The sequence below is a fragment of the Alexandromys fortis genome, unplaced genomic scaffold, assembly GCF_014885135.2.
Source record: "Alexandromys fortis isolate MF-2015 unplaced genomic scaffold, M_Fortis_MF-2015_v1.1 scaffold_238, whole genome shotgun sequence".
Lineage (NCBI taxonomy): Eukaryota > Metazoa > Chordata > Mammalia > Rodentia > Cricetidae > Alexandromys > Alexandromys fortis.
The window spans coordinates 1,455,796-1,473,566 of record NW_026068126.1 but is presented as its reverse complement, the minus strand read 5'-3'; the positions used below and the strand labels follow the sequence as shown (position 1 = coordinate 1,473,566).

At 42.4% G+C, this 17,771-nt stretch overlaps 1 protein-coding gene across 2 annotated transcripts in view; it reads left to right on the top strand.

The window, feature by feature from the left end:
* The window catches only part of Pdxdc1 (pyridoxal dependent decarboxylase domain containing 1), a 57,063-nt gene that overhangs the window by 36,993 nt on the left and 2,299 nt on the right, over window positions 1-17,771 (top strand). For both annotated transcript variants that reach the window (XM_050125816.1, XM_050125815.1), the window contains exons 12-21: window positions 847-972; window positions 4,153-4,203; window positions 7,713-7,776; window positions 8,701-8,789; window positions 10,671-10,776; window positions 14,326-14,497; window positions 15,280-15,398; window positions 15,688-15,809; window positions 16,661-16,753; window positions 16,838-16,934. In XM_050125816.1, the coding sequence (XP_049981773.1) occupies window positions 847-972; window positions 4,153-4,203; window positions 7,713-7,776; window positions 8,701-8,789; window positions 10,671-10,776; window positions 14,326-14,497; window positions 15,280-15,398; window positions 15,688-15,809; window positions 16,661-16,753; window positions 16,838-16,934 (1,039 nt within the window). The remainder of the gene's footprint in view (window positions 1-846; window positions 973-4,152; window positions 4,204-7,712; window positions 7,777-8,700; window positions 8,790-10,670; window positions 10,777-14,325; window positions 14,498-15,279; window positions 15,399-15,687; window positions 15,810-16,660; window positions 16,754-16,837; window positions 16,935-17,771) is intronic.

The following is a 17,771-nucleotide window of genomic DNA, read 5'->3' as shown; positions in this document are numbered from 1 at the left end:
GGGGGTGGTGGTGGGGAGTCCACATACTGCAACACACACATGGAGGTCAGAGGATAACTTTGTGAAAGTCTCTCCCTCCGCCTTTTAATGGGTTCTAGTGATCAGACTCACATTAGCTCACTAATTAGATCACTCATTAGTTCAGGAAGCCATACTTTAAATATTTTCAGTTATGCCCTGTATTTCCTTATGTATATGAAAGATTATTTTTTATGTGTGGCATTTTATGACTATGATTTTTTTCTGTTGCTTGATCACAATTTACTTAGTAATGGTCATTTGTGAGCTGTTAAGACGTTACCAAGTTTTTGTTAATAAGACAATCAATGAACATCCTTTTCCATATTAAATTATTTCCAGAGCTGAGATTCCCAAAAGTAGGATCACCATTTAAGACCCTTGACCCACATTTTCATTGCAGGTTATAACATAATATTTTGGTTTAAACCCTAGACTGTTTGTTTTGTAAGATGTTTTAGCAACAGGTGCATGCAAAGTAAATGTTTAATGATTACTACTTAAACAGTTGATATCTTGCTTAGTTGACAATGACCAACAATTTCAAAGATGCTCATAGTAACCTGTCAAGAGGCTTCTTCCTAAATGGCTAAGAACTGTGGCTCCAGAGCATACCCCATCTGGATTCTCACCTGGAGTAGTCTGCCTCTCTTCACTTGTGAATCCCTGAGCACAGCTGGGTCTCTGAGCTAAGCTCACATAGGGCACAAGCTGTTGAAAGGCCAAATGGATAATGCAAGCCAAGTCTCCCGGTGTGCAGTGCAGCGTTGCTAGTCAGTGCTGACAGTCCAGCAGCCCTCATCAGTGTGCCTGTCTTGTCTTTTTTAGACACTAGTTGCTGGTCTTACATCAAATAAGCCTGCAGACAAACTGCGAGCCTTGCCGCTGTGGTTGTCTTTACAATACTTGGGACTTGATGGCATTGTGGAAAGAATAAAGCACGCCTGCCAGCTGGTGAGTAGAAATGTGAGCCCTGGAGGAGTTACAGAGACGGGAAGTCTTTGACTTTTGGTACATTTGTCCGGGACCTTGCCACTTCGGTGTACTATCTCATCAGCAAGCGCACCAAGTGCCTCTTACATATATGTATGTTTCTTAGGAGTTCTGGGAGGAACTGGTGGCATTGGCCCAACAATATTTCCACATGCAAAGGAATATGCCGGTGTCACTCTGAAATGAGAAAAGTCACAAGATGACTTCCAGGGAAAGGGAAGGTACATAAATATTGCGCTTGACTGACTAGCCTTCCAGGGAGAAGGAATATAAAAATTAAAAAGTAAATATAGAGGTCTGGTATGGTGGCCCACACCTTTAATCCCAGCATTTGGGGACGCAGAAGTAGAAGGATCTCTTGAGTTTCAGGCCAGTCTGCACCTATATAACAAGTTCCAGGATAGCCAGGACTACATAGAGAACCATTGTCTCAAGATAAAAAGATTTAGAAAGAAAGAAAGAAAGGAAGGAAGGAAGGAAGGAAGGAAGGAAGGAAGGAAGGAAGGAAGGAAGAAAAAAAGAGAAAGAGAAAAAGGAAAAAACAATCCAATGTAAGTGGTATGGGTTTTTTATATGTATTTTTATTAATGGTTTTAGAATTTCATATATTGTATTTTCACTCCTCTCCCCCAACTCCTGTAAATCCCATTCCATTCCATATCCACCTTACTTTGTCTGCTTTTGTTTTTTTTATAACCTATCCGGTCCCATTAGTAATGCGACTCTACCCTTGTGTGTAACCACTGATGGAGCGTGTTAGCTATACCACAGCCACACCTTAAAGAAAGGGGACTCTGTCTCCCAGCAGCTCTCAGTCTCAACTCTAAACTCTGGTAGAGGGCATGGATAGTTTTTAAAAATTTATTTTATTTTACGTGTGTGATTGTTTTACCTGCATGTGTGTCTGTGTACCATGTGCATGTCTAGTGCCCTCCGAAGCCAGAAACGGGCATTGGATCCCCTGGAACTGGAATTTATGGTTGTGAGCCATCACTTGGGTACTGGGATTTGAACCTGGGTCCTCTGGGAGAGTAGTCACTGTTCTTAACTGCAGAGTCATCCAGCTCCCGGATATGGGTATTTTTGATACAGTAGCTAGGGTTTCCTATTTGTAAGGTTCTAGGGACAAATATATCTTTGTATTAGAGGTAGTCTGATTATGAAAAACATAAATTCTGTTATAGGTTAATGTTATCTGTTTGACTTCTATAACAAAATAACTTGGTAATTTGTGAGTAGCAAAAAAGATGTTGCTTATATTTGTAGATGCTCAAATCTGATGTTAATATGTCAGCAGAATCAGTGCCTGGTGAAGGCTTTAGATGGTACCATCTATGTATTCTCATCTGGGAACAGGGAAAGCATACCCTTCTGTTTTGTTTGCTTATTCATTTTGTTTTGTTTTGTTCAAGACAGGGATTCTCTGGCAGCTATGGCTGCCCTGCAACTCACTTTATAGACCAGGCTGGCCTTGAAATCCCAGAGATCCACCTGCCTTTCCCTCCCCAGTGCTGGGATTAAAGGTGTGCACCTCCACTACTTGGCATCCCTTCATCCTCTTTTTATAAGCGTGTTCACAAATTGTTTTTTAGTGAATCCTTTTTAGTGCATGATAGTGGAGTCATGCACTATCACTTTCAATCGCTGACTCTGTTAATATTATTGTTTAGGATATTGGGTTTCAGTGTAGCAATTTTGGACAAACACATATTGAGAACCTTACCCTTAAAAAAAAAAATCAGGGCTGGAGAAATGGCTCAAAGGTTAAGAGCATTGCCTCCTCTTCCAAAGGTCCTGAGTTCAATTCCCAGCAACCACATGGTGGCTCACAACCACCTGTAATGAGGTCTGGTGCCCTCTTCTGGCCTGCAGGCATACACACAGACAGAATATTGTATACATAATAAATAAATAATAAATTTACTTAGAAATTACTATTAGTTAGTGTATGTTAAACTATTTAAGTAGTAGTACCTGATCACATAAATTATTCATGAAAGTTTAAATCTTTGTTTTAAATATATTCTTGGGCTATTGCTGTAGGTCAGTGGTAGAGCACACACTTTGTATGTGCAAGGCTCTGGGTTCAGTCTCAGTACCCGAAACAAATACTCCACTGTCCCCCCAACCCAGGATATTAGCACTTTCTCCTGTCATTTTTATGCTTAAGAAAAATTATTTTGTTCTTTGGTTTATAGGTTAGTTCCTTTTTACATTACAAATTAATTTTAACGTTTTGTTTATAAAAAGCATTTTTTAAAAAAGTGTCTTCATTTTGCTGTTAGCTCATACCATGATTTGGTTCTTAGGAAATAGAAGCCCTTATTACTGTAGCAACTTAGTCAAATTAGAGGAAGGTTTGAGCACTCGTGGGAAAAGTTCAGTTCTCCTTGGTTTTAGGAGTGCAGGAAAATAATGATGACATTAACTCCCAAGCCCTTGAGATTACTACAGCTCTGGCACCTGCCTACTACCCAAGCCTGTAGCTAATCTCCAGTGTTCTTGAGGGTTTGAATGAAAACCTGCTGTTCACTCTCTATCCTAGAGCACCTGTGAAACTATGGGGCATTGGCAGGTGTGCGTATCTGCATGCTCATGTCTTACAGTCCATACTGTATCATGCACTCCCCTCTCCTCCTCATCTCCTCTTTGTGTGTGGCAGATGTTGAGCAACTACTCAGTGCCAAACACCATGAAGCACTTTGTATGATTTCATATGATACCCACAGTTTCACTAGATTGTAGGTTTCACTGATAGAACACATTTCAAGTGGGGTTCCTTTAGTGGCTTTGCAACATCCAATACTCAATAAATATCTGCTGAATTCATGTTTCTCTACTCGATGAATTAGGGACTATAGTGATTCTCCTGTTAGTGGTGAAGGGTATTTGGTTGTGACTATATAGAAACGCAGTTTTATCTGTCCTCATGACTTGTCATGCTGTGTGCCTTCACTTGCTAGCCCTACATGTGAAAGACTGAAAGATATCTGCAAATATGAGTTGTAAAAATTGGGACTCAAACTTAGTAATCACCAAGTTGCAGATGCCTTTCTCTGTCTGATGTGCAAAGATCCCTGTGAAACCTGCTAATACAATTCAGTCCAGTAAGGTTGTATACTTTTGTGTTGTTATTTGTAGAGTCAGCGGTTGCAAGAAAGTTTAAAGAAAGTGGACCACATCAAGATCTTGGTATAGTATATAATTTTCTCTGCTTTTGAATTAAGTTTTTAGCTCCAGTGAAGAAAATGGTTTTCCCCAAGTGTGATAACATTTCATTTGAGTTGTGATGGTGCCATGAACAATCTTTAGGAGGGAATCACATATATATTTATGACCTAATTATACAGTTAGTCTGAAATTAAGAAATCTGTGCCAAACAATGTTTAAATTTTAAATTCCTATAATTCTGTTAAAATCTAGAATTGCACAAAAATCTTATGTAAACTCCTTTGACTTCACCTTCCCAAGGACTCAAGATCACCCATCCTCGAAGATTACTGTCTCAGAATACTCTGGGCTGCTTTCTGAAACCTGCTCAAACTGGGATGAGAAGGAAAAAGCAAATACCCCAGGTCTTGTCTTCCAGGATCTTTGCCCCCTCAAGTAGTAACTCACAAGGAGATAAGGACTTAGCAGAACTAGCAACTGAAAGTATCAGTCCAGGAGGGCAGCTTTTCACATTTTGTTTCATAGTATTTTAGAATTTCAGGAAATAAATAGGTCAAGTTTTTATTTAAATGTGCTACTGAGAGTTTCTTTGGCACTTTTTGCAAAACAAGAGTTTAGTTCAAAGTTGGTCCTTGAGTTTACTTGGGGTCCAGATTAATATAATCACTTTTATTATGGTTAGGTTGCAGGGTAGGAGTTGGGGGTGGGGGGAGCAGGTACCCTGTATTGCATTCTGAAGCCCAGTTATCTGGCTGCATTCAATTGAGAGGAAACTTGGAAGAGGAGAGTAGGTCATTGGAAGAGCAAGTCAGGAGGCTTGAGTTCTGCTCTTAGCAGTGCCGCTGAGTAACCAGATGACACTGAGTCATTTTCTTGTTTCTATAAGATTATTTGGTTTTATTTTTTTGTATTTTGTGGGTTTTTTTTTATTTTTTTAAAAAAAAACAAATTATCTTTTTTCATTATACATACCAATCCAAGTTCCCACTCCTCCCCTCCTCTCATTCTCTCCACTTAACCCCCCCACCCCACCCCCATCCACTCCTCAGAGACGGTAAGTGGATATTTGGTTTTATATTATGTGTATGAATGTTTTGTCTGCAAGTGTGTCTGTTTACAATGTGTAAAGACCAGGAGAAAGCACTGGATCCCCTGAAACGAGTTACAGACAGTTGTGATACTGGGAATTGAACCCCAGATCTCTGAGAGAATAGCTAGTGCTCTTAACCACTGAGCCACCTCTCTACCCCTGCATTATTTTCTTAACCTCTTGTTCTGTCATCTCAGTTGTTGGTTGGACATCTCTGCCTGCAGATGAGATTCAGAGTGGACTACAGTGAGCTTGTTAGTAGGAATCAAGGGAGTGCTGAGCCCGCTCAGGATCTCCGTGTGTCCCCTCTTAACTGTCAGTTCTTTTGGAGTGTCTTTGTCAGCCTACATAGTGTCCAGCCACAAACCTTTCAACACCCTTCTTTCAATGGCCACTTCCTTTAGTGGAGCAGACAACAGTCATCAACTGTCATAGTTACTAGTAGGCTACATGTTATTAACAAAGATGAGACCCAGTGTTTTTTCCGCATTGTTTTGTTTAATTCCCACAGCAGTCTCCTTTGTTCTTCTGCTTAGAGACACTCATTGCTCCCCATTTCTTCTCTTTACTGAGTTGTGAGTTTTGAGACCTCGGTTCAAACATGTCTTCTTCAAGAAGCCTTCCCCTCAGTACACTGAGATCATACACACCAGGACATACATCACTTGATTCCCTGGGATTTTTTATTCTTTGTTGAACTTAGGTGTGTGTGTGCGCGCGTGTGCGCATGTGTGTGCGTGTGTATGTACACATATATAATATATATGTATTTTCTTCAGAAGCTTCATCAAAGGCTTTGTGTAAATTCTCTATCCATCACATGGGCATTAAAATATAGGACTTCAACCATAAAAGCAAAGGTTCACAACCACTCATGTTCCCTGTCCATGCAGCTTAACTTACATTTATTGCTGCCACTGCTTTGTCGTCTTTTTAAAGATTGAGACAGGGTTTCTCTTTGTATGCCTGGCTGTCCTGGAACTTGTTCCATAGATCAGGCTGTCCTCTGCCTCTGTCTGCACCACATCCAGCTGTCACAGCTGCTGCTTCTGTTTTGAGCCCAGAAATGGTTTAAACTCTTTGGATTTAATTTGGCGTAATCTAACTGTTTCAGAATTTAGGGTTAGATAACTTGAGTATGCGCTCAGTCTGTTGTGTTGGTAGGGCCCCGCGTCTGTATATGACTCCGCATGGTATTCCTGTGCACACTGATACTGAGAGCAAAGTGTGAGGAAACAGTGATCGTATAGATAGACGCTGTAGACTGGACCATTCTGCCTTACATCCAAAAAGTGAAATTAGTTTGCCACCTTCTTAGTTCTTTCTGTTTTGTGGAATTTACCCCATTCTACTTAAACAATAAGTCCTTATTCTCTTAAAGGCATTAGTAATTTTATTTATGTGAAAGTTAGAGATGGCAGATGTAAAAGCATTTTAATATAAGAACCAGCTCAATAAATAACTAGCAAATTTAAATATAAATCTTGCCTGATCTGAATCTCCTTAAAATGTCAGTAGAGCCAGGCCTGGTGGTGCATACTTTAATACCATCACCTGGGAGACAGAAACAGAGCTTTCTCTAAAATTCTCTACATATTGAATTCCAGACATTCTAGCACTACATAGTGAGAGCACCTGTATGTGAGTTAGCACTTCCTGTTGTGGTCCTACGAAGTGAGTTCATTAGCCATAGCATAATTCAAAGCACAGGAGCAATAGCTACAGTGATAGATTACAACTGTTAAATGTTGAAAGAAAGCATCCCCAGAACTTACCCCAACAAGACCACCATAGAGCCTGCCAGCTCTTGCTCCTTGGTGTGTGCCATGCTGTGTGGTAAAGCCTGACGGCCACCATGTTCTTGTAATGCAGTGAGCACTGTCATCAGCTACTTGTCTGACAATCCACCAGTGTATTCTAGGCTGCAGGTATGTGCATTGCCAGAAGGACTTGAGTCCTGTTCTAAAAGCTGGTGCCTTTTCTTTTTAAATCCCTGAGTATAAAAGGTTCCTTGTTTAGGCTAGAGAGATGGCTCTACAGTTAGAACACTTACTACTCTTGCAAAAGACCCAGATTTGATTCTTAGCACCTACATAGTGGCTCACAGCTGTTTCTAATTCTAGTTCCAGGGTATTCAGTATTCCCTCCTGATCTCTGTGGGTACCAGATGCACACTTGGGTCACACACGCGCATGCAGGCAAAACACCCATACACAGTGTTTTAAAGGTTGCTTGTTTGCATGATTTTATAGGGTTTGTTGGGTCAAGAGAGTAAGCAACCATCATTTTCATTTTCAGTTCAGGCCAGTTACAGCCTTTGAGCTTTTTAACATGTCTGTGTACAGTGGCATCTCTGCCTGCTTTTCCAAAGATAGCATCTCATCCTGTTGGTGTTTGGTCCTATTCTCAATGTGGTAACAGCACACTTCCCTTTTTGCAGGTGGAAGATGAGCTCAGTTCTCCAGTAGTAGTGTTCAGATTTTTCCAGGAATTACCAGGCTCAGGTAGGCAATTAAAAAAAAAAAATCTGTGCTTCAGGCTTTAAATTTAATATTATATGAAATTAAATGGGTAATCCATATGTTTTGATTGCTAAAATCTTCAGTCATTTTAGAAAAATATAACAGTTTTGCAAGCATGCTAGTGTTAAGTGCCTATTACTAAACCAAGGACTTCCAAATGCCATCACATAACTTGTGCCGAGCCAGCTAGAGTGCAGTGCTCAGCAGACTAGTTGTCAACTTACAAAATTTGCTTTGGTTTGTTTTCAGAATCCCTGTAATGAGAGTCACTTTTTGTTTATTGTTTGTTCTTTTTTTTCTTTCTTTCTTTTTCTTTGAGACGGTTTCTCTGTGTACCCCTGGCTGTGCTGGAACTCGCTCTGTAGACCAACTGGACTCAAACTCAGAGATATGTCTGCCTCTGCCTTCTGAGTGCTGGAAATAAGGCTGTGCGCCACTACTGTCCCTCTGGCCTCAGCTTTACCAACGGCTGAGATTATAAACGTGCACCACCAGGCTGGCATTGAAAGCAATTTTTTTAAAAGGTGAAAATTAAGAATCCTATTCTAAGCTGGGCAGTGGTAGTGCAAGCCTTTTAACTCAGCACTTGGAGGCAGAGGCAGGTGGATGTCTGTGGAAGGCCAGCCTGGTCTGCAGAGCAAGTTCCAGGACATTCACAGTTATACAGTGAAACCATGTCTTGGAAAACTGGGTGGGGGAAGGGAGAATTCTATTCTAAAAATCTCTTGAGAAGTTACTTAGTTCATCAGAAAAGTATAGGCAATTAACCTCAGACATTTTGATTTCATTAATATATGATGCTGTTCTCTTGGGATTCACGTTAGCATCTACATGAAATGGAGTTAAGTTATAATGTTTATTGTAGCCTTGTTTCTGGGAATGAATCCCTTCTGTGTTTGGCCTCAGATCCAGCATTTAAAGCTGTCCCTGTATCCAACGTAGCACCTGCAGCTGTTGGCCGGGAGAGACACTCTTGTGATGCACTGAACCGCTGGGTAAAGATGGCTCCTATCTACTTTTTCTCCTTTATGTCTTGGAGCAGTGTAACGTGGCCTCATGCCTGCTGTAACATGGTCATGTGTGGTAGTCATAGCCGCAGGAAGGAGCTTTGTACAGAGAGACCAGGCTTGTTCTGTTTTGATTAGATAAGCACCTCATACACTGGCAGGCCCCTCACTTTCCTTCTGTGACCATGTCCTGATTGCTGTGTAAGGCTAAACAGCGTGTAAAGCCTGGACTTCAGTACCTCTGCTTTGGGCAACAAGCATGGCCTAAAGCTGGGTGTGGTGGCGCACATCTTTAATCCCAGCATTCTGGAGGCAGAGGCAGGTGGATCTCTTGAGTTTGAGGCCGGCCTGGTCTACAGGAGTGAGTTACAGGACAGTCAGACCTACATAGTGAAAAGTGAGTTTCTTGTCTCAAAGAAACAAAACAAAGTGCATCAGAAGGTACAGGTGTTCCCTATGCCCAGGCAAAGTGGGCCAGCATTCTGTTCTATCAGCTTTTTGGACACTTGAGTTTAGTACCTCTAGATTTTAGACTTCAAGTGTTCTTAATAGGGTAAAGATGTTATCGTAGGGTTTCTATTGCTGTGAAGAGACACTATGACCACAGCAACTCTTATAAAGGAAAACATTTAATTGAGGTGGCAGGTTACAGTTTTAGAGGTTTAGTCCATTATCATCATGGTGGGGAGCATGGTGGCTGGGAGTATGGTGGCATGCAGGCAGACATGGTGCTGGAGTAGTAGCTGAGAGCCCTACCTCTTGCGGGCCACAGGAAGTGGTCTGTCTCACTGGGTGTGGCTTGAACATATATGAGATCTCAAAGCCCACCCTACAGTGGCATACTTCTCCAACAAGATCACACATACTCCAACAAGGCCACACTTCCTAATAGTGTCACTCCCTCTGGGTTCTTTTCAGACCACCACAGATGTTCACAGCAATATCATTTCCTGAGGTCTGATAAATATATAATTCATCCTTATAGTACCATTCAAAGAAACTATTGTTTAAAACAGATGGAAAAGGATCAGCACAAATTAGATGGAAAAAAAACGCAGGTTACTGGGGCTGGGTAAGTGGCTCTGTGGTAAAGTGCTTGCCGTGCAAGCATCAGTGCCCCAGTTCAGATCTCCAGCATCCATGTAAAACAGAACAGCCAGGCATGGCAGCACTGCAGCACTAGAGAGGCAGAGACAGGGGGTTCAGGGGTTCATCGGCAGGACAGTATAAACAAAAATAAAGTACAGTTTCATTGAGAAGAGACCCTGTCTCAAAAAGTAAGGTAGAGAATGACTGAGGAAGAGCTCCGCATTGATTTCTGGCCTCTACATACAAATGTGTGCCTGCATACACACAGAGAGAAAAACGTAGATTCCTAAAATGCAGAATGCCCTGTTGTTACAAAAACAGAGAAAATACCCTGGGAAATATACCAGATATCAGTAGTTAGTGTTAAGATAGTATTTTGTGAGTCATTTTTGTGTCATATTTTTAATTATATTGCATATTTTTCTAAAGTGAATTTGTATTTGGAATAACATAAAATGAACTGCTGAGGGCTGGAGAGATGGCTCAGTGGTTAAGAGCGCCATCTGCTCTTCCAGAAGTTCTGAGTTCAATTCCCAGCAACCACATGGTGGCTCCAAACCATCTGTAATGAGATCTGGCGCCCTCCTCTGGCGTTTGGGTATACATGGAGGCAGAATGTTGTATACATAATAAATAAATATATCTTTTAAAAAAATGAACTGCTGATATTGGAAGATGCCCTGAAGAATAAGGCAAACTAGCTCCAGGAACCACTTTAGTCTGGGTGAGGTTAGGAGTGTGGATGGGTTGCAGGAATGTTCTCTGTCCTTTTCTCTGCAGCTAGGAGAACAACTGAGACAGCTGGTGCCTATGTGTGGCCTCAATGTCCTGGACTTGGAAGTGGATGGCACATGTTTGCGGTTCAGCCCTTTGATGACAGCAGCAGGTGAGGCAATTACAACTCTGGCCCTGGCCAGCAGTCAGATGACTGGGCCCCCTTATGACCTGCTATCCTGTAGTTTGCAGCATCTTCCTTTGAAGGAGCTTTCCTTTTGGGCTAAATTTAGGTTTCAGCATAACTTCTCAGAGCATGAGGCATCTGGAGCAATTCAGTTCTGTGACTCTAGGTTTTCTATTTTGGTTACTTCTCAAGTCCAAGTAAACATCTGAGTACCAGTGGAGCTTTAAACCTTTCAACACAAGACCTGCACAGATTCAAGGCAGACAGGGTCCCACACTGAGAAGGGGAGAAGACATGGGGCAGGTCACCCAACAAAGAAGCTGTCTGCAGTTAGATGCCTGCCGGCAAGCGAAAGTGCCAGGGAGTAGCGGGCCAACACAGAATGAACTTGGGTGGTTTTGTGAACTTTTTGTTTCCCTCTGCTTTGTTTTGGGTTTTTTTTTTTTTTTTTTTTTTTTTTTACCCCTTACTGGTCTTTTGATTTTAGGCTTTGGACGGGGAGGGGGGGTTGTATTTCTTATTTTTTGTTTGTTTTGTTTTTTAACTCTCATTTTTTTTGTGTGTTTTGAAAGAGAACATAAAGTTGTATAGGTAGGGAAGTGAAAGAATCTGGGAGGCATTGGGAGGAAGAAAAAATGATCAAATATGTAAAATGTTTTTAATAAAAAAGAGTCCCTCCTATCTCAAACAGACCAATCTTTCAGCAGAGTTGTCACTGTGTGGAATGCAATCTGGACATGCTTTTATTTTGTTCAAATATTGCACTTTTAGTAATATATATTTAAGGTCACGATTTGTTCTAATACATATAATTAAAGGATAGAAATGTATAAGGCAACCAGGATGTGGCCCACACCTTTAAATCGGCACTTGGGAGGCAGAGGCAGGTGGATCTCTGAGTTCAAGGCCAGCTGGTCTCCAGAGTGAATGCCAGGCCAAGCCACCAGGGCTGCCTCAGTTACACAGAGAAACCCTTTCTGGGGTGGGGGGGACAAAAGAAGAAAGAAATGTACAAGGCAAATTGTAGGGAAGGGACACAGTTTCCACACCTTCTCCTGGCATGTCATCCCTCAGGGTCCAGATGTTGTTAGTGTATTCACACGTGTGTATGAATGCTCTGGAGATGGGAATGGAGACCTCCAGTTGTAAGAGTAGGACCACTGTTTTAGACATTGCAGAAGCAGCTGCAAGGTTTTGCAGCTAAAGCTGAGTCAGGAAGCCTCTCCCAAATGAGAGTGCTTGCTTGCCTCTAGCAAGCAGAGCAGACCTGAGAAATTGCGACCAAGAAACCATGTGTAATGCTGTCATTTTGTTCTAGAATTACTTTTCAAGCTGCCTCTGGCTTTATGTGGATGCAGTTGTCCAACACTGTAGCCATTCTGTAACATGAGGACCTGCTTTTCACCCCTGCCGCCCGGCTAGCTTAGCCCCAGAATAATCACACAGAAACTGTATTTACTAAAACACTGCTTGGCCCATTATTCTTATCTATGTTAGCCACATGGCTCAGTACCTTTTTCAGTGAGGCAGGTCACATCCTGCTTCTTTGGTGTCTGAACAGGACTGGAAAGAAAGCTTTCCTCTTCCCAGAATTTTCCTGTTCTCATTGTCCCGCCTATACTTCCTGCCTGGCTACTGGCCAATCAGTGTTTATTTAAAACATAATTGACAGAATACAGAATTGTCCCGCACCAACCAATCCTTATTTTATTCTAGAATCAGGGTCTTACTTAAACATTCGATTCTCCTTCCTTGGTCTCCTAAGCACTGAGGCTGTAGGCATGAGCCACATGAGCCACCACACCTTTCTTTTTTGGGTTTTGGTTTTGTTTTTCTAAGACAGCCTCTCTGCATAGCCATGTCTGTCTTTTTTTTTTTTTAAATATTTATTTATTATATATACAATATTCTGTCTGTGTGTTTGCCTGCATGCCAGAAGAGGGCACCAGACCTCATCACAGATGGTTGTGAGCCACCATGTGGTTGCTGGGAATTGAACTCAGGACCTTTGGAAGAGCAGGCAATGCTCTTAACCTCTGAGCCATCTGTCCAGCCCCCAGCCATGGCTGTCTTGGAACTTGTTCTGTAGACCAGGCTGGCCTCAAACTCAGAGACCCACCTGCCTCTGCATCTCAAGTGCTGGAATTAAAGGCGTGCTTCACCACCTCCCAGCCACTGCACCTTTCTTACACGATAACTTTAAAAAGCTGGGGTTAGTGAGATAGTTTTAAAAAAATGATTATACTTTCTATAATGACTTAAAACAATTTTAAGAAATTTTTTGGTAGTTTTTCATGATATATTCAACATTTTTGCAAAGATATTTTCTCAAGCTCATCAAAATAAGAAAATTTATCCTGTAAAGAAAAGGCTATTTCAGAGCTTGCTGATGGCCTGAACCCCAGCTCTGAAGACAGTGTGGGAGGCTGGCAGAGAGCACCTAGGCAGCACCTGTGAGCCTAGAGGAGGAAGGATGGTAAACTGCCAAGATTCCCTCACCTCTAACGCTGATTGACATGACTCAGTGTATCTCATGTGGTGTTACTACTGTCTCCCTGCCTTCTTGTTTAGCCCATGACAGGTATGTGTAGCCTGCGTCAGGCCTGTGAGAAAATGGTTTCTAGATGGAGAGTTCCGCTGTGCATTAAATCTACAAAGTAGCTGTGTCCCCTGGAGCCAGCAACTGTTAAATTGTTATTTATTTATTCATTATTTATGTTTATTGTATGGATAGGGCACATGCATGTGGAAGTCAAAGGACTCCTGGCACATGAATCCCCGTGTACGTCCAGGGGATCAAGCTTAGGTTGCTAGGCTTGGTGATAAGCACCTTTTGTCAGCCTGATTCTTAAAAATTTGTTTATATGTGTGGTATATGTGTCTTGTGCATGTGGAAGCTAGAAGTTGGCATGGAAGCTCACTGAACTGACTAGTGAGCTCTAGGGGTCCTCTGGTCTGTCCTTCCCCAATGCTGTGGTTATAGGTGTCTACAAATGACACCAGCTTTTCGTGTTTATGATCCATGGGGATCTGAACTCAAGACCTGATGCTGTACATGGGAACTATTCTCCCAGCCCCAAGTGTATTAATTTTTGTCATCTGATTCTTCTATAGTTACATGGAACAACTTTAAAAAAAAAAAATTAGGTTAGGTCAGGCATAGTAGCTCATGCCCATAATTCCAACACTTTGGAATTTGAGGCAAGAGAACTGCCATGAGTTAAGGGCTAGCCTCAACCATAGGATGAATCCCTGTCTCAAATAATAATAATAATAATAATAATCCCAGCACTCAGGAAGCAGAGGTAGGCAGATCCCTATAAATCCAAGGCCAGCATAATCTGCTCTACAGACCTAGTTCCAGGACAATCAGGAACACACAGAGAAATCCTGTCTCAAGAAAAAAAACAAATTCTGCTAATACTGATCTAGTCTTTGACCTTGTTAGAAGTAAAAAAGTCTCCCTTTCATGTACCCACCTACCCCACCACCAAGTCCTCTACGCAGTTCTCAAACATTCTGTGGTGTTTTCAGTGTTAGGAACTCAAGGCGAGGATGTGGACCAACTCGTCACCTGCATCCAAAGCAAACTTCCAGTGCTGACATGTACACTACAGCTACGAGAAGAGTTCAGGCAGGAAGTAGAGGGGACAGCAGGCCTCCTGTATGTTGATGACCCCAGCTGGCCTGGAATCGGGGTTGTCAGGTAATGATTTCCCTTGCTACTAGATGTGACGTGGACGACTTTGTCAAGACGAGTGGATCCTGATGCTTACGTATATATCCAGGTAGAATTAGAGTATATTTGCTAAGGATTCACCGAGATGTTCTGGGGCATTTACAAAAGCCTAATGTAGACAGATAGTTTGGCCCACCATTCGGCTCAGTGAGTCAGGGGTCACTGTGTGCCATCTGCCTGTGCTAATTCACAAGTGCCCAGGGCAGACACACAGTGGACAGATGGTTACTCTATGAGATATACAGAGCTTTGCAGGATAAGCCTGGTTCACAGGAAGAGAGCTGTACTGGCCTCACAATCTTCTGGGACACCTCCTAGTTCTCATTTTTTTCTTTTTCCTTTTAAATAAAAGACCCCCAGACTCGTTATTTTCCTGGACCACAAACTGGGGCTTACAACATTATTGAAAAAATGACTCCAGAGCTGGGTGGTGGTGGCGCACGTCTTTAATCCCAGCACTCGGGAGGCAGAGGCAGGTGGATCTCTGGGAGTTTGAGGCCAGCCTGGTCTACAAAAGCTAGTTCCAGGATAGGCACTAAAACTACAGAGAAACCTTGTCTCGAAAAACCAAAAAAAAAAAAAAAAGAAAGAAAGAAAGAAAGAAAGAAAGAAGGAAAGAAAGAAAGAAGGAAAGAAAAGAAAAGAAGATTCCAGATCTGTGCTCATCTCTGGGGACTTACACTGCACCCACAGTCCTATCTAAAGAGATGTTCAATCTTAACTGCGTTACTGTGCTCTGATGTTTTTAGGTATGAGCATGTCAGTGATGATAACAGCAGTCTGGAATCTGATCCAGAGGGGGAGAAAATACACACTGGACTTCTGAAAAAGTTAAATGAACTGGAATCTGACCTCATATTTAAAATGGGTAAGAACGACTTCTCTAAGTTGTTGAGAACTTTAAGAAGACCGTGTCCGACGGGTTTAAAGAAGATATTTGCATTGCCACAGAGGGAAGGAGCTCTGGTTTAGGATCAACTAGAGGCAAAGGGTCTCTCCTAGTAGGGTCTTCCTTCCTCTGCCAGCTCTCCAGCCTTCCTTTCCTTTGTCAGCAGCATCTTCTTCTTCTTCCTGGGAAGAAGGCTCCTTTGCTGTCATCTCATTGTCAGGACAAACCTGAGGACTTGGGAGCCAGCCTTGCCTGTTTCTTCCCCCAGGCCCTGAGTACAAAGGCACGAAGAGCTGCATTTACATTGGCATGGCGAGTGACGATGTGGATATTTCTGAACTAGTGGAGACCATTGCAGTTACAGCCCGGGAAATCGAGGAAAACTCAAGGGTCTGTAAGACGAATCAGTGTTTCATGTCTTTTCTAAAGTTTGTGATACAACACTGGGGAATGTCTGTTCATTTCATTCTTTCCTGGATGTGAGCTAGGTCTTGTGCCAGACATCAGGAGTGCTAAGTGGCCTTGACACAGTTGCTGTCCCAATGACCTCACCAGGTAGTGTGAAGGAAGTGCCATGTACAACCAAGCAGTACAGCAAATGTTGTGGCTTAGGGCAGCTGAGCATTTGGGGACTTGCTCACATTTGTGTACACTGAGGTGAGACTTACTAAAAGGAGCTGGATGCTAAGGACACCAACATAGGTGTTCCTGATAAGGACCATGCCACCAGAAATAGACCTTCCTCTGTTGGTCTGGTAGCATGGGAGACAAAGTTGCAAGGCTAGAGGTCGGACTCCAATCCACCCTTGCGTGAGAGCAGAGATGCATGTGCTGCAATTCATTTGGGGTAGAGAGGGGATGAAGAGGTTTGAAAAAAGGCCAAGGAGCTTGGCTGTGTTCACTGTTGGTTAGACTTTGGGTTTTTCCCAGGCTTGGCTATTACTTCTGACTTTCTCTCAGCACTAAACAGTGCTTGCTTTTCATTGATAAAACATTTAGAATGTAACTAGTTATTTCTCTTCTCTGACAGATGGGGCCAAACAAGGAATTTCTGTCTGCTTGTGCCTGCATGAGCTTTCATCTTCTGTTTAATTTTCTATTTAGCTTTGCTCAAGTGTTTCAGTGCAGAATGGCATCTACTGGCATACTTGTTGGGAAATGTTACCAATGCTGTGGGTTGTGAGTAGTTCTAGGCCCTGGGCAAGAAGCTTAGACAAACAGTATCTTCTTTGGTTTTGCAGCTTCTAGAGAACATGACAGAAGTCGTTCGGAAGGGAATTCAGGAGGCTCAGGTTCAACTCCAGAAGGCAAATGAGGAACGACTTCTGGAAGAGGTAGGGTTAGGGTTGAAGTTTTCCAGGCTGGGATCCTGGCAAAGCACGCTCAGCAGGTTATCCTAAACAAGGCTTGTTTTGCAGGGAGTGTTGCGGCAGATCCCTGTAGTAGGGTCCGTCCTCAATTGGTTTTCTCCAGTTCAAGCTTCACAAAAGGGAAGAAGTTTTAACTTAACAGCAGGTAGGACTTCCAACTGGTCTATGCCTAGATCTGTTATTTAAGTTTTGACCAGATGCATTTATCTCCTAGTACACTTCATACTTTATATCTCCCCGGATTCTCTGCCATGTCATCTCCCCCATCCCTGCTGAAACAGTGAGAAAGCAGCCACTCCACAGCATGCACATTGCTCTTCCTTGGAAAAGGGACATGCCTATCCAACAGGCCCACATGTGGGGACAGTGCACCATGGACACTGGCATAGGACTATTGTTTCCTGCAGTCCTCCTGAGCACTTTGTATAGGACATGGCTCTTTCTGAAAGGGGACCCTAAAGGCTGTAGCACACGGTATTTATTTTAAACCAGTGACTGGCAATGTTTCCAACTTGTTGGGAGATACTAGCGGCAGTGAATCCTTTCCTATCCTATTAAAGAAATACTCCCAGGAACTGGAGAGATGACTCAGTGGTTAAGAGCACTGACTGCTCTTCCAGAAGTCCTGGGTTTACTTGCCAGCACCCATGTGGTGACTCACAACCATCTATAATGAGATCTGGTGCCCTTTTTTGGCCTGCAGGCACACATGCAGATAGAACACTGTATACATAATAAATAAATAAAATCTTTAAAATATATGTAAACAATTTAAAAAAGAAAAAGAGAAATACTCCCCAAATTTTGATGTTTCTTCTTTTGTTCCTTCTCTAGATTCTCATGATAGCAAAGGTATCACTGGAGTTTCCTGTTATGGTGGCAGAAGGATGTAATCCTAGCATTAGGAGGACGAAGCTAGAGGATTAGGGTTTTCTGAGACTTTGTCTCAGAACATCACGATCAAGGAACATTTTATATCGCA